Consider the following 23,348-nt stretch of genomic DNA (forward strand, 5'->3'; position numbering starts at 1 on the left):
TACATTATAAGGAATTCATTAAACCGCCATATATAACTACCAGTGCCACAGGGTTTGGTGTCACTAGGTACAATCATTAATTTGTGATAGTAGTGGTATACAAAAATAACTAGCACTCACATTTTTTTTTGAATGCATGTGATTGTGTAAACACAAAAAAATGCACTGTGGGAGAGCCTTTCATTTAACCCACTAGTTACCTCGCATATAAAGTGGTTAGTTACTTGAGGTAACAAAATATCTCTATATGTTGGTCTTTGTTTGTCTACTTCAAGTTTTCAAATAATTTGACAACAGTAAGAATTAAACTAGCCACCGTTAAGTGCTTCTACAGTTCTACTTGGAACAGTAAAAAACTTAACTCCAATTAATCATGAAATATATATTTTTTGACATTGAATCATCATGAAATATTTCAATTTCTTAAAAATAGTCAAATATTTTCTGAAATTAGTTTGCAACAAAAATTATATATGGCCGTAGCAATGCATAATCATCCGCTTTAGTGCACAGTTAATTATATGTTGCAGGAGTATATGAAGTGATTATGGTCTCTCAGATAGCAAGTATATCAATCTTTGGCTTTTGTTTGCTTAAGTTTTCAAATAATTAAAACAAGAACAACCACTGTTTACGTGGCAATTAAGTAGCCACGGTTAAAGTGCTTCAACAGAGAACTGAGTATATGATTCAGTAAAAATCTGAGCTCTGATCAATCATGGAATATTTCCCTTTCTTCCAGAGCATCTTTTCCTCAAAGGGTACTGGAAGTCGAACGAACAGTGAGCTGGCAGGCAGGCGTAATATTTACTGAACCATGCATGTGAAAAGACATTGAACCAAAGAACTGTCAAAACTTGAGTAGCAGCTACCAACAGCTCAATTTCGACCAGCTATTCTGCTGTCTAACTTAATCCTTTTTGAGCCTTTTGAGTCATCCTGCCTAGCTGACGTGTCATGTAGAAAAGTGCAGTTGGCTCCATTGCGACAACCCCTTGGACCATTAAAGTAAGCACATAGTTTCATTGGCCTCAATTTGGTATCTCTGTTAACCATAGAAGTACCGTTCATGGCATCAGTTTGCGGAGGAGCAGGTTGGTGGTACATTCCATACTGCAGTCGCTGTTGTTCAGGTGGCTCCTGCCTCTCCCCTCCATGCTGATGGATCAGGGTTTTGTAATAAGGAATGCCCCTTGCTGGGGCACTTGAAAAGTTCATAGCCTGACTTGATCCTGGTGGAAGATTCATAGCTGGACTTGATCCTGGGGGAATATTCATGGCATTCATAGCTGAATTTGAACTTGGTGGAAGACTCATGGCATTCATAGCCGGACTAGGACCTCGTGCAAGATTCATGGAATTCATAGCCGGAGTAGGACCTGGGGGAAGATTCATGGAATTCATAGCTGGGCTAGAACCTGGTAGAAAATTCATGGAATTCATAGCTGGATTTGAACCTAGTGGACGATTCATGGCAACCGGAGGAAATCCTTGAGGTGGTCTATTCATCATTGGCGCTGGAGCCATTGGTGGTGGAAGGGCCATTCGAGGTGGGGGGTGCATAGAATTTGTGTTCTGGAAGGTTGTCATATGATCTGAAAAAGAAGCAGAAGCACTCACTGGAGCACTCACTGCCATTCGTGGTGGAGGGAGTGTACAATTTGTGTTATGGAAGGTTGTCATGTGATCTGAAAATGGGGCGGAAGCACTCACTGTCTTTTGGGGTGGTGGACCTGGTGGCACTGGGGCAACAACAGAACTACTTCTAGATTGTTCATGTCTAATTTGGTTATATTCTTGCGTTAACCTCTCAACTTGTGCAGGATCACTTAGTATTTTGACAAGTAGATCTTGGTCAACCATATTTCCCTTTTGGTTGCTTTGCATTATTGCAGTGAATGCAGCAGAGGCTGCAGCCAACACATCAGGCTCCACGGAGAGATCATAACTTGTTGCACCATTGGATCCATAGTGCTGCTGTTGTGCAGCACTAATTAAAGTATGTGAAATTTGTGGCACATTGATTCTCTCAGGGTCATACTTTCCTGAATGATGGTGATTGTTTGGCATATCGAGCAATGGTGCTTCTGGCTGATCTGAAGCATCATCATCTTCAACAGGGATCAAAGGAACCAATAGGGTTTGGGAATCATCATAACGAGAGTCTTTCACATCAGGGGAAACAAATGGGCTGGATTGGCAGAAAAAAGTTAATGAATAACGAACAAAGTGTCACATCTGAAGAATCAATAAACCAATATTAAGCTTGCTTACTTTGGAGGAATGTTCGATGCACGTGGATACATAGCCTCAAGAGCTCCAAACATTCTTTCATTTTGTATAGCTATCTCCTTGCTTTCTTCTCCAGAGGCAACGTGCCAATCTGGGTCTACTAGTATCTGCAGTAAGATGTTGGGAAATTTAGTGTTATCAAAATTCTCTAGGAATTTTGTGCAAAAGAGCAGTCTAAAATCACGAGTCTTACATGTGACGGGCATTTCCACCTAATAAGGGGAATCTGAGATATGTCAATTTTGAGGTCATTGGTTGGCTGTGGTGACTCAAAGCCTGGAGGCAGGGAATCATCTGAACTCGATCCAGCTGCATGCATAAAACATGAGCCTTTTGCTTGGAGATTGTCTTGTGGTCTTAATCCAGCTTGAGAAGGGGAATCCTCGGATATAAAAAGCCTTACCTGGAAGATTTACAAATGCAAGAGATGAGGCTCCTAATATCAACATTTACAATGTTTAACCTACCTCGAACAAAAAATTACACTGCAGCTCATTGAACTCAGAGATAATGTACTTGAGCAACAAGATGATTACTACACGTGAACTGATATAAAGCACACCTTGAACCTAATTAACAAAGCTAATTTTATTCAGCACTGGCACATGCTATAGCACAAAAAAATGGCTTGATTTAGCACTGCCCATCAAAACTGTGTATGCTAATTGGCTGTATATTTTAGAGAACCACATAAGGATTCCTTCATTGCGCAGCCATGAAGAATGGTGTCTATAAGGTGGATGAACAGTCAACTTTTAACCGGAACGAGGTAACACAGAAGATGGTTTCCTTCTGAATATGACCAGAAATAATATTCAGGACTTCTACTATCCATGGTAAAAAGCAGCGCAATCAAGGCACTCTCCTACGAACAAAAAGATGAGATTCAAAGGAGTTCTGTGACATATTAGAGCAGTTTAAACCTTGTTGCTTTCTTCTTTCTCATACTAGAATCTATGTTCAGGACTATGTACGATCTATGATAAAAAAATAGTAGTAGATCAATTAAGGAGGTCCCCAAGGAAAAGAAAGGAGATTTTGACAAATGGTTCTGTGATAGATCAGTACAATGCTAGAGTCAGGACATGGCTTGTGACCTCCATTTATAAGAAAGCAGTGAAGCTAAGTAATGATGCTAGCTATAGATACAGGCTATCAACAATAAACAATGAATATCCCATCAAAAGTGTTCATATGTTGCGCATCGCTCAGCAGTAAATGGAGTGATGTTATTGGAACAAAAATACATGGATAATCAGTCATGATATTGAGCCAAAAAAAGACATGCATGATCCTTGGGGCTAATGACTGGACGTACCAACCACGAATCAGCACCAGAGTGCTTAGGAAACATGGACAAGGCTATACGCATAAAATCTTGTAATGACAAGCATGAGTGTGATGTATGCCTTTGTGGTTTTACAGAACAAAAATGCAATCAACTTAGGGATGTTAACTGACAAAACAAGCTTGAGAAGTGTATATGTTGCTCTAAATGCTTTATCTCATTAATGAATAGATTAATAAAATAAATTTGCTGGTGGTACATAAAAGAGGGCTTGCCAAACGATATGTCTAACATAAATGGCAATCAAATGTGTCTGATTCTCAAAGACCAATGAGTTAAGTGGCAAGAGCGCATTGCTTAATAGGTCAAATATGGTTACACTATTATATAGCAAGAAAAAAGAGAGAATCTAGTGTGTCACTAAGTTTTTTTTATGAACTTAAATCATACACATTTCATCACATTCATTGATGACAATAAAATGGCCAAGAATGCAACAGAACAATGCCGGCTGAATTTTTTGCACAGTTCATCACATTTCATCACATCCATTGCACTTTTTTTTTTTTTGCATATTTCAATTCAGCAAGCAACCGTATCATAGTCCAATCATTAAGCTCAGTATATTAACAAGTCCCCAGCAAAGATTTTAAGAGTAAGCTCTTCGACTTTTAAGATGTACTATGGAATCAGATGTATTTCAATTTTTAAGAGTAAGATCTTCGATTTGCAGAACACTAAAATATTTATTTAAGAACTGAGCCACTGGTGCAGATCATGAAGTGTATACTTTTTAAGAGTATGCGATACTTTGTACTATGGGATCAGATGTATTTCAAATTCTAAGAGTAAGCTCTTCGACTTGAAGAACACTAAAATATTTATTAAGAACTGAGCCACTGGTGCAGATCATGAAGTGTATACTTTTTAAGAGTATGCGATGCTTTGTACTATGGGATCAGATGTATTTCAAATTTTAAGAGTAAGCTCTTCGACTTGCAGAACACTACAATATTTATTCAAGAACTGAGCCACTGGAGGAGATCATGTAGTGTAAAATATAAGATGATAGGATAAAAGGCTACACTGCATGCATTAAAACGCAGCAGCCTGATTGACCATTTGGGTTTAGTAAACTGAAGTTGGATGTACGGTTGACGCTGTAATTTGAACACACTTATTCAGCAGAAAAATATAACTGCATATACCCAAATTATACTTAATCTACATACTTGCAAAGACCACATGTTATACTGTTACTCTTGTTGGTAGCGAAATTCAGCATTACATGTTAAATACTGCTAGAAAAATGTGGCTAAACTTGGATCGACGCTTAAGTCATGTAATCATGGGCTCCTGATAATGTAGAAACTAAAGATATTCCCTCTTCCCAGTGAAGCATCAAAGGGGTGAAGTTTGTTAATGATGAAGATAAAATATACTTTGTCTAAAGTAGACTATCTATAAGATATAATTTTATAACCAAAATTTTCAGCCTGATTGACCATTTGGGTTTAGTAAACCGAAGTTGGATGTACGGTTGACGCTGTAATTTGAACAGACTTATTCAGCAAGAAAAATATAACTGCATATGCCCAAATTATACTTAATCTACATACTTACAAAGACCACATGTCATATTGTTACTCTTGTTGGTAGCAAAATTCCGCATTACATGTTAATACTGCTTGAAAATGTGGTTAAACTTGAATCGCCACTTAAATCTTCCTAGTGAAGCATCAAAGGGCTGAAGTTTGTTGATGATAAAGATAAGATATACTTTGTCTAAAGTAGGCGATCTATAGGGGTTTGTAGCCAGATTTTTCAGCAGTTACTAGATGCAATATTGCACTTCTCTTTAATTGTTTGGCTTGATGAATGAATTCATTGCTCGCAGCCAAGTACCCTTTTGCTTAGTTTTCCCCACACGTCATCTGTATCCTGGTGCTGTTTCATTGCTTCATACAGATTATGTTAGATGTATACGCACAGCCCAGAGGCTGCCCGATCAATCGATTATTTTTGCGTAGGCGCTGGGTTTTTTTCTGCCCATTGGCGGAACGAAACCCACATCTCATTCGCTTCCGCCGCTGGCGAGATTCAAAACTCTCGCACCTCCAGGCAGAAGCGCAAGCACGCAATAAGATGGTGGATCGGCACCGGGTTCGTTTTACAACAACAAGATAATAATCAATCAATCAAAACAAAGCAGCACAGCACGCAAACGAAGCGGAATCAAAATCTGGGGAAATCCTCGAATGGGGGACCGGCGGCGCGAATCCGTGTTTGTCGATGGCAATACCTTGCAGAGGTTGGGTGCGGCGGCCCACGAGACGCGCCTCTGCCGCCTCGACCCCATCGCCTAACCCCCCGGCAACCGAATCGAGTCCGATCTAGTAGACGGGAACGCGAGCGGAAACCCTACGCTGAGGCCGCCGCAAGGGGCGCGATCGAAGGGAACGGACGGACGGACGGGTAGATGAGGGTCGCTTAGGGTTTCGTTTCCTCCGCTTCTCGGCGGCGGCGGCGGCGGCGGGTGGATGGGGGACGGGAGGTGGTGGAGAGGCGAGGATGTGCTGGCGTCGGCGGCTCTGCCCTGCCCTGCCCCTTTGTTATTATCTATCGTCGATTGCGTTTGGGTTGTTTATTATTTCCCCTTTTTTCGGTTTGCGGTTTCACACGATTTGATTAATACGGTTCCAAATATAAACCCAGCCAGCCTCTCGGCCGAGTCGGTGTGAAATTACCGGGCTGCCCCTGTCCTGTTCGGACTCTGCACCGAAGTTGCCCGAGGGTAGGTTGGTAATTGCGCCGTCGCAGTCCGTAACTGGCACGTAATTATCGCGTGGTCAGGTATTAGCTCGTCGAGCAGGTTCATCAGACGTACAGTACTTGCTTGACAAAAACATATTAGTCGAAGGTTAGTGTTTTTAGGAGGGTATATACGTGCGTACCAGACAGGACAACTCCATCCAGTACTGACTCCATTATTTCATTGACAGAGACTTTTATGATTAAAAAATTGCACAATTTGGGTTCCGAAGATCATCACATTTTAAATATTTTTTTATGTTCTTTGACTCTATGCCTGATTATTTTGTTTTAACCTGAAGCTTCTGGTCTACTTGTACCAGAGCTAACTGACCCAGGTCCTACCCTGTGAGTTCGACACCAAATGAATTTTGTACAGCGTTGCCAGGCATTGAGCAGGTGCAGCGCAGGTACTTAACAATGAATCAGCTCACAGGAATAGTCTGCTGTGTCATGCGCTTCTCATTGAAGATATATCTTCAAAGCTGGATCAGAATTCAAAAGCTGCATAGTGCATGCTAAGTTATTTCCCTACAAGAACACAAAATATTGAAAATCCATAGTACACGGTATGTCCATATGCTCAGCCAGACAGACACTGATCCTTTGATAAAAAAAAAAGAGACAGCAACTGATAAGGGTATTTCCAGCTGGTTCTGGGATAAGTACCAGCTTGTTTTTTGATGACAACCATGCAATACTATGTTGGAACAGCCAAGAGAAATTACGTGACAGAGGAGGCCATGCCACTTCACATCTCAAGTCAACATCCATGGATGCTCATCACCAGTCCAGAGTTTTCGACGATACAACATAAATAGTTAACACAGATCATATCAGGAATGCATATCCTCGCATTAGTACCAAATCATAACACGAATACAATGCCGCACCCTCAGCAACCTACTCATCTCGGTATCAACGCCGCAGCACACGCTCATGCCGAAAGGACCTGGGAAGAAAATCCACCCCGTTCATCTCTTCTTAAAACCATACTTCTTGCGCTCGTAGAAGAGGTCGGTCTTGGCACTTCCCAGATTCACAATCTTGGGGCATCCGTCTCGGTCCTTCTCCTGCTGCGTGCACTCCTTGCAGTAGTAGGCGTCTGAGATTCCGACTCCTCCACAGATGACGCACCTTCCCTGGAACGAACCGTAGTTGCACTCGTCGCAGACGCGAACGAGCGTGCACGGGCGCACGTACGAGTCGCACACCACGCACTTGCCGTCGCACTTCTCGCACAAGCGGCCGATCGCGATGCCGGGCTGCTTCCGGCACATGATGAGATCGGGGTGATGTTTCGCCATGGCTGTCAGGTGCTAACCTGTGAAATATTGTTCAAACCAATACTTGTCAGGAACTAGTCATCTCAGGCTGTCTGCAAACGAAATGAAATGTTGAAGCATCCTTAGAGAAACAAAGTGTTAATTCAGTTAGTGCAGCTTTGGAAATGTAGCATCTAGAGGAGAAGCAAACTGTTAATGCAATTTATCTGTTGCACTTGCAACCGATGACACTTAGGTGTAACAATAGTTAACACAAGAACAGATTGACCTATAGGAGAAGGAAGTTTACTACTCGTACTAGAATCCATAATAACCATCAACGCAAATACAGCAGGTATGGTTCCAAATTCCACACACAATGTTGAAGATCTATTCATTTAGTGTCACTAGGGCCCCTCCAGACATATTTCCATGGGATAATTCACACAAATACTGTGGTTATGGTTCCAAATTCCACTCAAATTTCGATGATATGTTCATTACTGTAATTAGGATCCCACTAAATATATTTCCATGGGATATATCTTTTCCAAAGAGAAACATCACCCGAAACAAACTTTTAACGAAATATGTTTGCTACACTTGCAATCAATGGAAACTAAGATGTAATAACCCTTCTGGGCATAGAAGAAAACAAGAGCTAACTTATTTCATTCCTAACATTGAAATTGTTTTAAGAACTATTAATTCATCAAGCCCTGTATCATCGAAGTGAAATAATCAACACAAGGACAGTTTACTCTTAAGGAGAAGTATGGTTCTAAATTCAGTCCCAATGTTCCCATGTATTCGTTTAGTGTCATTAGGCCCACCTCAAACTTATTTACATGGATTAACTGACACAAAGATAATGGGTATGGTTTCAAATTCCACCGGACATATTTCCAATATACTTATTTATTATCATTACAGTCCCATCAAACATCAAACGTTTCCTCATAAAAGCATACAGACATGTAGGCATATGTCCACAGAAGCCACATCATAGTACACACTGCGAGCTACAAATGTAATCACAGCAGAACAAATAATATCCTGAATGCCACCACACAATGATTAGGTAAGGTATCTTACGACAGTACAATGTGGTTCAGATGTTCTAATTTCTAATTTCTAAGTTCTAACTCTTTGATATAAAGTTGATTCATAACATTTTCCGATCAGATCAGTCACCTAGTTACAGAAAGAATCTTGTTCACGACTTGGAAGTTACGAGACAGTGCCGTACTATAACTATATCCATATATATTTTAAACACAATACACATTAAAAAACTGAAATACAACCAAATGTTCTGAAGACTAAACAACACAAAATTTAAGTGAATATTTTATCAGTTCGATTGACACAAACAACCTGCTATGATACTAGTTACATACATTTGTTTCAGGCCACTAGCAGCAACATAAATGAATCACATCACATGTAGGAGATACCTGCTATGATACTAATTACTTCACTAATCAGTAATCACTAATTCAGCCCCACAAAATAAAATTTACAGTATGGGTTCCAGCCTCATAGTGTACAAATCAAATAGCATTTGTTCCAAACTCCTATGTAAAGATAGCCAACATAATGTAAGTGTGATGCTGCATGATTATAACTATATCGACTGCATCTGAATCACAAGGATTAGAGTTGCCACCTGTATTCCTTGCTCTCATGGACGTGTTTCAATTTGCGGTCAATCGAACCACTTGAAGTTTAGTGGATCTAGAGAACATTACTCGGAAGACTCCTACTCCAGGTGCTTAGAGAGCTAGGGTTTGGTACAAACGGGCTCGCCCCGCCCCCAAGCTACGGCGGCTGACCTAAGGGATAACGCGAGAAACAGGGGACTTTTTTCGATAAAGGATGCTTTATTACTTTTGGGAAGCAATTACATCCAGCCTCTAGGTAGTACTACCAAAACTCCGAGCAAAGATCACCCACCGGAGCGGTGGCACGAACGCACGGCAGAGGAAGCTAGCGAATGCACCCATCGTATTCAGGTAAGATAACCTGGTGATTGCCATACATCACACATCAGAAGCCCTAGGGTTCGAGTTGCGCGCACCTTCGTAAGGAGGAGCTCGAGATGCGGCGGCGCTTCCTCCTCGCTCCCCGCAGGCGACGCGCCGAGACCCGAGACGGCGGCGACGACGAGGGCGGAAGAGATTTCGGCGGCGGCGGCGGCCGACGCGACTAGAAGCTTGCAGATGAAAGACGGAGAAGATTTCGGGTGGTGACGCGATGGGGATCGCCGTCTAAATCGCCCAGGACGCACTATCGGGCGGCTGGCAGTGGTCCGTGCAGTCCAACATATTTTGCTCTTGTAGGTGGGCCCCACCTGTCGGCCTCTCTACTCCCCCGTCCTCTTCACCCCCACTTCTCCGTGTCAGTTCCGGCCGCCGCCGTTGAGCGCCGCCACAGCGGAAATCCGCGGTTTGTAGCGACAAAATCGCGATCGACGGAGGAGGAGGCGATGGATTCGGAAGGAGCGTCGAAACTCGAGGAGGTCGCCGCGTACCAGAGCAGCGAGGCGAAGCAGGCGAGGCTGCAGTCGATGCTCGCCGCGCTGCTCGACGACCCCATACTCGCGGACGTCCCGAGGAAGCCGTCGCTGGGGGACGTGGACACGCTCATCAACCTCGAGCTCGGCAGCGCCATGCGAGTCACCGTCGTCAAGCTGGACAACTCCCAGTTCGGTATATCCCAATCCCCACATCTTCGTCAGAATCGATCCTGTAAAACCATGTGCTGACCCGCAGCAATTCGTTACCACGCTTGCGCTTGTGGTGGAAAAGATGTCGCTGTGCTGAACACTGCTACTGTCAAGGATTTGAAGCTGGCTGTCAGGAAGAAGATCACTGAGATAGAGCAGGGCCAGATGGGCCATCGGCATATCTCATGGTAAGGGCATACGGCGTAAGATTTATTGCTATTGTGGATCATGTGTCGTTTCATTCATGGTGTCTAGTTGATTCGTGTTGAAATGGAATTCATCTAGGTACTTGACGTTCTTCGAGATGTTGCCGATGTATATTCATTTTTAATTAAGCCCATGCTGGGCACAACAGGCTGTTGATCTATCAAATGTACTAGTTTAGATGTGTGTGGTAATCTAAATATGAGGCTGAGAGTCACAAGATATATGGGGCTGATTTGAATTCTGAATTAGCTCGAGACAGTTGAGAATCTGAAGTCAATTGTGATTTTTAGTTTGATTTTGCACTGAACTTGGACCTGTTTGGTGCTCCCTCCGTTTCATATTAGTTGTCAAACATAGGGCGTAGTAAATAACTGAATGTCTGTACATAGGGTTTGTCAAGGTCATCTGAATTACGTTTTCTGTATTAATATCTTTCAGTTGATACTTGGGAAAACTGATGTTCCAAGATTGACTTGTAGAAGTAGTTGAAGCTCAATATAGACTGCTGACTGAATATTTCTTACGACTATTTTGGGAACGGATGAGTCCTTTCTCTGTACACTGTTTCAATCTTATGCTCGTGCTATTCAGATCCTTCTCTCCAGAGAAAATAAGGAACTTTCTAAACTCTAAAATTGAGACGCCATTTCCTTGATTCCAAGCTTCTGCTATGTGGTTATGCCGTTATAAGTCTGTCTTGGACAGCACACTGTTTTACTGTCAGATATGACAGTAGCACTCCCTGCAAACACTTTGTGGCATTAGCTCGAGACGTTGAGAATCCAAGCTGAAGCTTATTGTGATTTTTGGTTTGATTTTCCACTGAACAAGGACATGTTTGGTATTGGCTATCTGCATGTGTGAATAAGGGTAGTCCCTATCTTGACTAATCTCTTTCAGTTGAAACATAGGAGAGTATAATGTTAAGAGATTGTCTTCTGAAGAGCTCGACTCTGAAAGAAATTGCTCTCGAGATATTCCACGGGGATTCTAAACTCTAAACTATGACCCATTTGCTTGACTCCATGAAGCTTCAACTACATGGTTATAAGTTTGTCTAGGACAGTACACTTTTTCTGTTTGCATGTCTGATATAACAGTAGCACTCAGTGCAAAGAGTTCTTGGCATTAGCATTTTTTGCCACTAAATTTTAGAATGTATTATGCCTATTTGCCAGAGAAATTATAATATGTCATATGAGGATTGTAGTGCTGTTATATTAAACTATATGTTGTGAAAGCTGAACTGTTTGATTGATGTACAGATAGAACGTTACTAATGCTGCAAAAAACAATTACAAGTTCATAATATTGTTCAGCATCTACCAACTATAAGTTCAAGCCCATATAAGAGTTCTGCAATTCAAAAGCTCCAGCCATGAAAGCTTACAACTAGTTAGAGATCCTACTTTACTGATGTTTGCTAGGCTTGATAATACAGCCTTCTGTTCTAATGTTAACTTAACTATATAATAGCTGACAGGCTTGTATTGAAGTCCCAAAAAGTGTCACCCTGGTATCCATTTCTTCCTGAACTATATAAGTTGTATATGTAAGCAACCTGTGCAATGCTTTTTTGCTGAATTTTATCACTCAGCTCTATTATTTTAGCTGTAAATATCAATCCTTTCGTCCATTTCTCTATTAAGGATAAGGAGAACTGGCATACTTTTGGTGGCATATCTCAACCTTTTGTTTGACATATTTCCGTTGATAACGGTACTGGCATGTCCAAAGTTTTCTGTTAAGTATTTATTTATGTTTGTCCCAGGAAGCATATTTGGGAGAACTACTGTCTGACACATCAGAGTGAGAAGTTGATAGATGACAATTCTGTACTTTCTTCTCAGGGCATTCGTAATAACTCAAAGGTATACTTCCTCCTGTTAAAGAGTAACAGAATTCCTTCATTTCAATTTTCTGGAATTATCAGTATGCATAGTAGCAAATGGAACCTGTTTGGGGAACTACACATCTCTTATGGTATATATAGATACTTATCTTTTCGGATAATGTTTATATTTACTTCTTTCTTAAGATGGCAGTGGAATCCGTATGACCAAATAAGATAGTTTGACCACAGATATATCATAGAGATAATGTTGTTAGATATGGCAGGTAGTAACCGAGCTTTAACTGATTAAAGTCATTGACTCTGTTAACTAGGTTTGTTTCTCACCGCACGTCATGTCCAGAGTTCATCAGAAGCATTCTAGGAGAAGAAAACACCGTTTCTTCCATGGTCTTAGCAGGAAAATGTAATTTCACCTCATGATTTCTGAGCAAGAGAAGCCCGTCAGATGCATTCTAGGAGAAGAAAACGCCGATTCTTCCATGGTCTTAGCAGGAAAATGCGATTTCACCTCATGATTTCCGAGCAAGAGAAGCCCATAATGGCAGTGGAGAGTTCATTTCCGACACGAAGAATGCTCCAAGATTTAGCTACGCCAACGAAATGGGGAACTAGAAACCGGTAGTGTATTTGTGGAACGAAGAAAAGAGGCAGAAGTTGCAGAAGATTGTGTATGCTTGGGAAGAGCAGCACCTAGCTAATGTATGTTCTTGTTTCAAACCTAGTCTAGTCATGTAATCTGCCAGTGGGAAGTCCATTCCACGATAATGCACTTTTAACAAGTCAGCTAACTTTATTTTTTATTCAGAGAATCAAAGTCTGGCTTGTTATATTTAACTCTTGCACATGTTACACAAAGTGGTAGATTGCTCCTCTCTGATGTTCTAAGCAAAACCAAATGTATTGATTAAAATTACTTTCTGACTTCCTGTAAGATCAAGCCTCAAGCCTTGTGCCCAGAACCAACAGACCAACTTGACTTTGGTCCAAAAGGAAAAGGTGTTGACTGGAAACTGATTCTTTTCTTAGAACCAACATTCCCAACAATTCATCCAGCGTGGTCCCCAGGCACATGGGCCATGCCATACCTGAAATGCTGAGATGATAAAACTGGCATGCATGCATGCAGTGGCATGTACAGACAGAAATTATATGCTCTTGGCTGAAGAAAAAACATGCAGAAATCTCAACAGGTGATTAACCAGGCTGAGAGGGACATGAAAAGGGGATAACTTTTTTCTTCATCTGGAAGGGCACCAAGGGGATAACTTTTTAGCACAGATGTGGTACCTCCTGTCCCAATCCCAAACACACTATTGGTTTCTAGTTTCCCAGCCACAGGCACTTTAGCTGGCTACACAGCAAACCAAAGCCAGCTTAACTATCTGCTTTTGCAAGTCAGCTAGCTTTGGTAAACTATTAACTCAAAATTCAGGTTCAGAGAATCAAATCTACCATGTTATACGTATGACATGCCCTTGTTACGAAGTAATTGGTTGATGTCTCAACTGTTTAAAACAGGCAGCAACAAACAAATGTATTGATTTAAAACATAGTTTCTTTTTTACCATGATCAAAACCAAAAGGACAACCTGATTTTAGTCAACAAAAGCAAAATGTGTTGACTGGAAAGTGGAAACTGATTCTTCTCTTAGAACCAACATTCCCCAAGGTCTTACCTTGAAAATAATCTCCAAGAATTCAAACACTAGTCCACAAGCATACCTGCAATGCTGACAAGATAAAATGCATGGATACACACAGAAATTACATGCTCTTTGGCTGAAGAAAAAACATGCACAAATCACAGCAGGTGATCAACCAGGCTGAGAGAGACACAGAGAGGATAACTTTTTCCTTAATATGGAAGGCACCAAAGGGGCTTGGCACAGCTGTGGTACTACCTCCTGTCCCAATCCCAAACACACTATTGCTTTCTAGTCTCCCAGCCACAGGCACACTTTGGCTGGTTACACAACCAACCAGCACAAGACTCTACTAAAACTCACACTGCGCCATGCCATACACCTAATTGTAGATGTTGGCATGGAGTGCACTACCACTACCAGTTGAGGCTGAGGACCACACTACCGGTTAATACTAGGACTGTAACCAACTTCCAGACATGCTTCCATATATGCTTCTAATAACTGTTGCAAGTAAGTAGATATAGCTAGGACAGTGACACCAGTGCTCTTTGGATCAGTAGGCGAGTAAGCAGGCAGGGCTCTCACATGAACCCTGCAGGGTACGGGGAGCTGAGAGTGAGCTCCAGGGAGGTGCCTGCGTCTTGGCTGGGCATCGTCATTAGCTGCTGGTTGCTGTTGTAAAAGCTGTACTGCTGTTCTTGCAGCTGATGATGGTGTTGCTGCTGGAATGTCATGGTGTTGGTGGTGGCAGGTACCCAGGACTGAAAGTTGGAGCTGGAGTTGGACTGCAGGTAGCTGCCGTTGCCACCGCCTCCGTGCTGGCCGCCCGTCGGGAAGAGAGGGAGAGTCTCGGGCTCCCTCGTCGGCGGCGTCTGGTCGGCGGAGAAGAAGCATGCCGGCCAGCGCGTCGGCGCGGTGGAGCCGTGGTTGCCCGCCCCCGAGCTCTTCATCACTCCCATGTAGTCCTGCATGCAACAAGCAGATAGATTAGTGTGCGAATGGTTGAGTTTCATCGGCGTACATCTAGATGTTCGATCGATCGATCGAGCACGAGTTAATTACCTGCAGCTGCACGAAGCTTCTCTCGGGGGCGCTGCTGTCCTCCCAACAAGTAGTAGTAGTGCTCCCATCCATCTGCACGTCCGAGCCTCCACCGCCGTTGCCTGCGCCGTACATGCCGCCATAGGAGGCAGCCGCCGCTGCACCTGAACACGCTACGCACAACCATTAGCTTGATGTCGGAAGTGCATGAAGCAAAGAAAATGTAGCAGCGCGAGAAAGACGTGCGCACGTACCGGAACCAGGGGAGAGGACGCCGAGGTAGCCGGCGTTGGCGTCGCCGGGGGAGGTGGTGACGACGCCGAGGCGCTTCTTGTGGCGCTCGCGGGCCTTGTGGTTCTGGAACCAATAGAAGACGTTCTTGCCCTCGATCCTGCCGAACTGCCGCAGCCGCGCGGCGATCCGCTGGATCTGCTCCGTGTTGGGCGACCGGATGCCGCAGCCGTAGTAGAGCTCCTTGAGGATCTTGACCTGCTCCTGCGTCGGCGTCCACCGCGCCCCGGTCGGCCGACACGGTGGAGTTGCTGCAGCACCGGCCGCGGCAGGCACGACGGCATGGCCAGCCGCGCCCGCGCCGCCGCTGGCCTGCTGCTGCTGCTGCACTTGTCTCCAGACGCTCGCCCTGTCCATGGCGAGAGGATCGTGCTGCTAGAACTAGTACTACTCCGACGAGCAGTGGCAAGAAGAGGAGGAAGAAGGGTTGGGGGAGACATGGATGGATCACATGAGAGAGTATATATGGAGGCAGGATGAGCTAGGTAGGAGGAATAGGAGTGTAGCCTGGGCAGAGGTAGGGTGATATAGGGTTGGAGAGAATCATGGCGGTATCTTTTGGAGAGGGACAAGTGAAGTTGACACACGTACGTACGTACGTAGCAGCTCTTTCTTCTCTCTCGGAGAAGAAAACCCCATGGAGCATCGAGCATCGATCATGGAGATGGAGGGGGAGCAAGGCATGTGGGGACTATGAACAGGGCATGGGACGCAGACGCCTGCTTTTGGCAACTGCTTCCTCCTCGCCTAGCCTAACATAGGTTGCATTCCCTCCCTCTCTCTCTCTCTCACACACAGGGAGATAGAGATGGGGAAAAGCATTGATCGATGTATCGTGGTGTTCATACATGGATGGACTGATCGAGTTCAAGTTGCGCCATTTTCGTTTATTTTTCGTTTGTGGGACAAAGAGTAAATGTGATGTGAAGGTTGACGTGTGTGCGTGATTTCTTGTCTGCCGCTTCTAATTTGTTTGTTTTGGTCAGGTTGACTGACTGAAGCATTTTGGATATGGACTGAAACACAAGGCAGTGAATAATTCTCAGGAGAATTAACTTAATTATCAGTTAGGTGATCTTATTGAATCACGAAGCAATCCGATGGTTTGTAAGTTAGGTGATGTTATGGTTTTGCGTGCATTTTTTCGGTTGCAACTCATGGCTAGCACAAACCGTGATGTAATCCAATTATTTATAAGCAGAGTTAACTAACTATTTATAAGTTGACTTAGAATTCATCTCCGATTCTCAGTTGAGAATTAGCAAAACCCTTTTCTTGTGTTGTTTTTTACAGACTCAATACAAGGGATATGATGCTGAAGAGAAATACCTTCTTCTTGCAAAACTATGCTTCTTTGTGCTCTCCAATTACCCATTCATCAAAGGAAAACACTTGTACTTCCCCGGAGGACCGATCCTCCCGGGTCGAGCTAGTTACATGCATGGTCCTCGTGGCGAAGGAAAAACTAGGTCATGTTGCAGTGGGTCCCACCCACCTTCCCATCCTCTCTACCCTCTCCTTCCTCTAGTTTCTTCTCTCGCTGCGCTCACATCTCAATGATCCAAATGTTGAATTCCCGCCGCCACCCACGCCCTCGCAGATCGCCGAATCTCACCCGCCTGCCCCCTCAAGCGTCGCCAACCCTCCCCATATCCACCAAGCTTGCTTCGGGATGGTGATGCAAAGCTTGCCCACGGCAAGGGCCGTGCAGGTCGCTGGCCCCGACAATGGCCATGCCCCGAAACCCTAGCTTCCTCTCGCTCGTCGTGCGTGTTGCAGGACGACGTCGAGGATGACATGGTGTGTGCTGCTGGCCAATGCCATCGTGATCCATGTTGCTTGCGAACGACGGCCTGCAGCGAGGTCTTTGGCTTCCACAAATTATGCTAGTTGCTTTCAGCAGCTAAGGTGTATGCTCCTAGTGGTGTTGGGTGGTGCTGCCAAAGTCTTCGACGGGTGCTACCATGGGCGAACGGCGATGCTACCATGGGACGGAGCCGGGTTTGATTTTGATGCGAACTTTTTAAATTTTTTATACCGAGTATAAATGTGTGGATTTGGTATAAAAAAAAACAGACAGATGTCAGCAGGTGGAGCCGTGCAATGGGGATTTTAGATCCCGGAGTACTAGTAGCTGCTACTGCTGCTATTTAATTACCTCTGCTTTTTTTTTTTTTTTTGAGAAAATTACGTCTGCTCAAACTTCATGGTTACCGCAGGTACGTACACACGAATATTCTTTTTTCTGGAGGGACGGTATGTGTACAGTGAACACGAGGACGGATATGTCTTGTGCCATGATTGATCCGTGGGAAAAGCGTGGCGTACGTCCGCGCGGCCGGGGCCGTAGCAGCAGCAGCTAGCATCGAATAGAACCGACCGGCAGGGTCGGCGCGCGTCCCGCTACCGATGCATGCGCGCGCGCGCCTACGTACGGTGTCATGCACTGTAGCACACCAGCTAGCTCCACAGTTTCCGTGCATGCACGCCATGCATTAATCCATCCATCGTCGCACACATAAATACCGAATTGACAATGAATTAACATTGATTCTGACCAGTTTGGCCCACCTATCAGAGACAAATTCCTGACGTGGACTAGGGCCTACTTGTCAGTGCAATAAAAATAAAATAAACATTTTTCTCCTCTCTCTCTCTCTCTCTCTCTCTCAACATCCCGTTGAATGGAAGTGGTCACCATTGTAGTAAGGTCTCTAAAGTTAGGTTTTTTTTTTGAAAGAATATCTCTATATCTCATAGAAAGAAAAGAAAAATTCCATGAGGTTGGACCTAAGGGAAATTTTCCTGTGTAATTGCGTGCATAGTACATCATATGAGAAAAATCCTATGAATTCCAATCCTTCAAACCAAACAAGCACTATATGAACAATTTCTGAGTAGTAGAATTATCGAAGGTTCGTACAAAATTCCATTGATCCAAACAAGCCCTAAGATTTATGTAATTGGGCGTATTTGATGTGCTATGATACATATGTTTTTATCTGAAAATGATGGTTTTACAATATGGACTCCATCACTGGTCCATGCACAAAAAATGTGTGATACTAGCAATTCCAAATTATAATTCAAGCCATTGGTACTTTCCTAGATAAGTTGTAGTAGTAGTAGTAGTAGTACTATTACTACTAGCACCGCACACGCTAGTATCACTTTTTTTTTGGCAAAACAAAAACCCTATGGATTCAGATCCTACAAACCAAACAAGCACACTCTATGATCAACTTTCAAGCATTGTAGAATGTGCCTCGCAAAAAAAAGGAAGTAGTAGAATGCTTGGAGATTCCTACGAAATTCCGTTGAACCGAACAGGCCCTAATATTTTATGTCATCGGTGTATTTGATGTGCTATGATACCGGCAGTTTTTCTTTTGAAAAATGATGATTTTACACCTGTGGACTCCATCACTGGTCCATGCGCCAAAATTATGTGATACTGGCAACTTGAAAATAGAATTCGAGGTATTATTATTTACTAGTAAATTTGCCCGTGCGTTGCTACGGGTTAATTTTAGAAATATGATGTATTATATAAATAAGTTGAAAATATAGTTCCTTCTACCAATTCAACATTACCTCAAGTTGAAAATATAGTTCCTTCTACCAATTCACATCAAACATTACCTCAAATGGAAAACAATACTTCCAACTTAATTCTTCATAGTAAATAACACATCTATTGTGTGTACATATGTCTATTATACTCTAAGTGGACCACAGTTAGGGGTACCCTTTACCGTATTTAGTTTAACCAAATGCACTAACTTTTTCAACGAACTTAGGAACTATTTTTAGAAAAGAAAGGTACCCTAGCACTAACCCACTTACATCTCTACAATATGATTCGTGACGTCCTAATTAGAATCTTATGATGGTCATAGACCTTTTTAAAAGATAACGGGCCCTGTACTCTCTTTAACTTGGCCTAGAAAAATCGGCTAAAATTACTCGGCGATGGGTTGCTTCATCAAAAAAAAATTACTCATGTACACTCCTTCTGCTATAATATAGTTTAGATGAAAATATAGTTCCTTCTACCAATTCACATCAAACATTACCTCAAATGGAAAACAATACTTCCAACTTAATTCTTCATAGTAAATAACACATCTATTGTGTGTACATATGTCTATTATACTCTAAGTGGACCACAGTTAGGGGTACCCTTTACCGTATTTAGTTTAACCAAATGCACTAACTTTTTCAACGACATTAGGTAACTATTTTTACAAAAGAAAGGTACCCTAGCACTGACCCACTTACATCTCTACAATATGATTCGTGACGTCCTAATTAGAATCTTATGATGGTCATATGACCTTTTTAAAAGCTAACGGGCCCTGTACTCTCATTAACTTGGCCTAGAAAAATCGGCTAAAATTACTCGGTGATGGGTTGCTTCATCAAAAAAATTTACTCATGTACACTCCTTCTGCTATAATATAGTTTAGATGAAAGTTAAACTGCACTAATTTCGACTAAGTTTATTAAAAAATATTTATATTTACAATGCTTAATGTATACCATATTAAAATATACTAATGTTGATTTAATAGTCTAGATGTTTATAATTTTGTTTAAACTTGGCCAAAGTTTACATGGGTTGACTTAAAAAGAACCTAATATGCACTATATTTCAGCATAGAGGGAGTAATCGGGAAGTGTTCACGTATATAATTAACCGGGAAGTGTTATTGGTGCACATTCCACACTTAAGAAAACGTGCAAAATCTTGAAAGCAAATATACCTATTCGCTCTCTTATACACATGCCTACGGTGGATAAATAAAGAAAAAAAATAGCCAAGGCTGTACATACCTGCATAGCTGGACTAAAATAATAAATCTAGCAGTCGTCGCTGCGGAACAGGTGCCATGCATCCTCATGTGATTGAAGCAATTGGCGTCCTAGGTATGATATCCCTCACGTACGCCTTCCTGATTATGTTGATCGCGGTAATAGCCGCTCCTCGCACGCGAATGCAGGTTTGAAGACATGGCTTACCGTCCAGGATGTCAGCCGTCGTGTCCAGCTTCAGAACCATGCATTCGGTCACGTGCTCAACGATCTCCACGTTCCGGCGCGTCCGACATGAGCCGAGTAGAGGCTTGCACACTCTGGCATCCAGACTCGTTTTGCTCCGGCAGAGAAGGTCCATGACCTCCTCATGGCTCGGCCAAGGAGGTCGACATGCACGCATAGTGGTCCGGCTTGGATGCTACACCATGCTCGGCCTCCATGGACCTGAAGTGAGCACAGTCGGCGTCTACCAAGTTGTTGTGGATGCACGCAAAGATCAGACCCATGAGGCCGACAGTAATCTTGCCTGCACCCGTACCGAACCATCCCAGGCATAGACCTCCAATGACTTATTGACCCGGCCGTTCTGCGCGTACACCCGGCGATATCGATCATGGCCATCCACGTGATGGTATCGCGTCGAATACCTCCAGCTACCCCTTGACCCGGTGGCCGGCTTTGCCATAGAAGTTGCAGACCGCTTCATCACCAGCAGGTTGGTGCTGCAGATGAGTTCCGCCCCATGAAAATTCACATGACCTCCCGTATCTGGCATCCTGTCACGCCCCCCGGCACGGACTGAGATCCAGTGACATGCTGTGGGCATGTCACCGGTGAACAGTGCCGTAACATGCGCTGCAGGCCGTTGGATCGAAAATGGATAGACAAGATCAAGCACTGTAGCGTTGCACTGTAGATGACCCTGTAGCAGATGTACTGTAGTGACACACTGTAGATTTATCCCTGTAGCGATACACTGTAGATTGTCCCTGTAGCGGCTACTGTTCATGTTCATCTGGCCATCCATTTTCAATCCAACGATCAGAACATGGTTGCATGTCACAGCACTGTTCATCCGTGACATGCCTCTTGCATGTCACCTGATCTCTGTCCCCCCGGCACCATGTTCCCGATCGTTATGGCAGCACGCGACGCCACAACATCGGACAGCAAGGGCATAAGCACAGCGGTGAGTTTCTGTTTCCTTCAATTTGCCTAGAGAAGTACTCGTAGTAGCGCGCACGGTAGCAAGCATATGCGCCGCCCCCGCACAATGACCCGCACCGTACTCCGCGCATGAACTGTAGTAGGCTCTAGCAACAATGCCAATCACGATCAGTTAGGCCACCAGGCTACTCCCACATTAACTCACACTGGAACCTCCTCCTCTGCAGATCATGTGATGGATCGATCAGCCACATAACTTTGGCATGAAGAATCGCCACGGAATCGGCAAAAACCACCGAGTCAGTCAAGAGAAGCACGCAGCTAGGCTCAGATCACAAACTGATATGATCCTTCTCATAGCCACACTAGCTAGCCTTTTGCACAACAGTGCATGTAGTATAATATTTTGTGTCCATGTCAAGCATGTACTGCACCTAGCTGCATGAGAGAGAGACAAAGCCATGCGCATGGAGGGGCCAGCCAGGCTGCGCTGCCGTTGCTTCCACGCAGAGGTGAACATGTACATGCAGCCCAGCCCTAGCTTGCTAGCTCGTGATATCTTCTCCAGTGATGCAACATTGATCTTCTCTCCCCCTATACTCTCATTCTCTATCTCTCTCTAGGGATATGACCGAAAAGAGAGGCATGATTACCCTAGAGGAGCTCTTGCCCTCACTCACCCCCTGCGGCTATCTGTGCCTGAAGAACATAGGTCCTTCCTGTTGGAGACCCTGTTCCCTTGTCTCTCTCTCATTCCTCTCTCTCACATCCCTGTCTTCATTGAATGTCTAGGGGAGCCTGGCAAGAGCTTGTGTGTGACTTCAGTTGGAGCCATCGAGTGTTTCTTGTTTTGTATGATAGGGAGAGGAGTGGAGAGCAACTCTGTGGCCACATGGAATGCTGCGAGGCAAAACGGTCACTGCAACCAGTGAAAGGGCTCAGCTATGGCTCAGCAGTCTGCCTGAAGAAGTTGAGAAAATCATCCGTATGGATTGTAATGTTACTCTTAGTTAGTAGCTTACTTTCCTTCGCAAAAAAAAAACCAGTGAAAGGGACTTGGGAGGGCTAGACGGCAGATGCTATATATATCAGGGCAGGATCAAATCGGTTAACTCAAGATAAGTACTAGTAGTACTGCTGTGGTGAAGAGAAGTGGGAGTGAACAAGAGAAGAGCCCAGAAGTTGGGTCCAAATTATGAAGGGTTTCAGAATTTAATTTGTTAGAGCTTGAGGATTTTTCAGGAAAGCTAATATATGGCTTCACCAATCCCAACTTGATTAGAACTCTTGCTATGGCTTGGAACTGTACCAAGAGACAGTCTAACAAAATGTTGGCATAGATCGAACATTGTTTTCTGAAGTGTGTTTAAGGTACATTAATCCATGGCTATCTACCAACCCTTGCTTTACTGAGGTAGATGATCCTCTCTTTTTTATAGTGCTGGCTAGGAGCTCTGGCATTAAAAAGACATATTCACAAACCTCGGCTCTAGGGATCAAACATGCCGACAGGTGAGGTGCCTAAACATCTGTTCCATACTTAAGGAATGGTGTCTTCTAGTAGTACATGGCAGACTATTAGTGCTCCTGTGCTTTCCCATAACTTTTTTTTGCACGAATTCCGAAGCAGGCAGACTGCCACGATTAAGGGCGCTAATCCTCCTGATTTGTGAAACTGACGTCACCCTAAACCCCAACACGTCCAAACCCAGATCCATCTTGGCCCGTTGGCCCGGCGGTTCCGTTCGGACAGCACGACATGTTCGTTCCCCGTGTCACGAGGACGAGGCCGGCGCCGCCGTTTGGACTCTCCGCCGCGCAACCACGCCGGTGACCTCCAGAGTCTGCCACGCCCGCAACTTTGGTCGAGGGCGCCGCACCCACCCCTGCCGTCACCCATCGCCGCCGCCCCGCGCAACCAGCACGCTCGGTGTGCGGA

The 23,348-nt window shown here is 43.9% G+C and overlaps 4 protein-coding genes across 6 annotated transcripts; 1 reads left to right on the plus strand and 3 right to left on the minus strand.

Annotated features, from left to right (window-relative positions):
• Positions 1–537: 537 nt before the first annotated feature.
• LOC127336773 (zinc finger CCCH domain-containing protein 30) lies at positions 538–6,241 on the minus strand. 2 transcript variants are annotated; one of them, XM_051363613.2, is made up of 4 exons: positions 5,883–6,241; positions 2,486–2,601; positions 2,275–2,399; positions 538–2,191 (listed from the first exon to the last, which is right to left on the minus strand). In XM_051363613.2, the coding sequence occupies exons 3-4, from the start codon at positions 2,325–2,327 to the stop codon at positions 880–882; spliced, it is 1,365 nt and encodes a 454-aa protein (XP_051219573.1). In that variant the 5' UTR covers positions 2,328–2,399; positions 2,486–2,601; positions 5,883–6,241; the 3' UTR covers positions 538–879. The 2 variants fall into 2 exon arrangements, with proteins under 2 accessions (XP_051219573.1, XP_051219572.1); XM_051363612.2 differs by having other exon boundaries at positions 2,486–2,695.
• A 900-nt stretch (positions 6,242–7,141) lies between these two features.
• LOC127336776 (PHD finger-like domain-containing protein 5A) lies at positions 7,142–9,901 on the minus strand. Its single transcript, XM_051363615.2, has 2 exons — positions 9,737–9,901; positions 7,142–7,715 (listed from the first exon to the last, which is right to left on the minus strand). The coding sequence occupies exon 2, from the start codon at positions 7,696–7,698 to the stop codon at positions 7,366–7,368; it is 333 nt and encodes a 110-aa protein (XP_051219575.1). The 5' UTR covers positions 7,699–7,715; positions 9,737–9,901; the 3' UTR covers positions 7,142–7,365.
• Positions 9,902–10,034: 133 nt separating this feature from the next.
• On the plus strand, positions 10,035–13,275 carry LOC127336775 (U11/U12 small nuclear ribonucleoprotein 25 kDa protein). The gene is made up of 4 exons (XM_051363614.2): positions 10,035–10,367; positions 10,467–10,572; positions 12,363–12,462; positions 12,758–13,275. The coding sequence occupies exons 1-4, from the start codon at positions 10,145–10,147 to the stop codon at positions 12,851–12,853; spliced, it is 525 nt and encodes a 174-aa protein (XP_051219574.1). The 5' UTR covers positions 10,035–10,144; the 3' UTR covers positions 12,854–13,275.
• A 1,010-nt stretch (positions 13,276–14,285) lies between these two features.
• LOC127330765 (WUSCHEL-related homeobox 1-like) lies at positions 14,286–16,030 on the minus strand. Of its 2 annotated transcripts, none has more exons than XM_051356865.2 (3): positions 15,388–16,030; positions 15,155–15,297; positions 14,286–15,057 (listed from the first exon to the last, which is right to left on the minus strand). In XM_051356865.2, the coding sequence occupies exons 1-3, from the start codon at positions 15,779–15,781 to the stop codon at positions 14,674–14,676; spliced, it is 921 nt and encodes a 306-aa protein (XP_051212825.1). In that variant the 5' UTR covers positions 15,782–16,030; the 3' UTR covers positions 14,286–14,673. The 2 variants fall into 2 exon arrangements, with proteins under 2 accessions (XP_051212825.1, XP_051212824.1); XM_051356864.2 differs by having other exon boundaries at positions 15,155–15,306; positions 15,388–16,029.
• Positions 16,031–23,348: the final 7,318 nt, after the last annotated feature.

The sequence above is a fragment of the Lolium perenne genome, chromosome 2 (assembly GCF_019359855.2).
Source record: "Lolium perenne isolate Kyuss_39 chromosome 2, Kyuss_2.0, whole genome shotgun sequence".
Taxonomy (NCBI): Eukaryota; Viridiplantae; Streptophyta; class Magnoliopsida; order Poales; family Poaceae; genus Lolium; species Lolium perenne.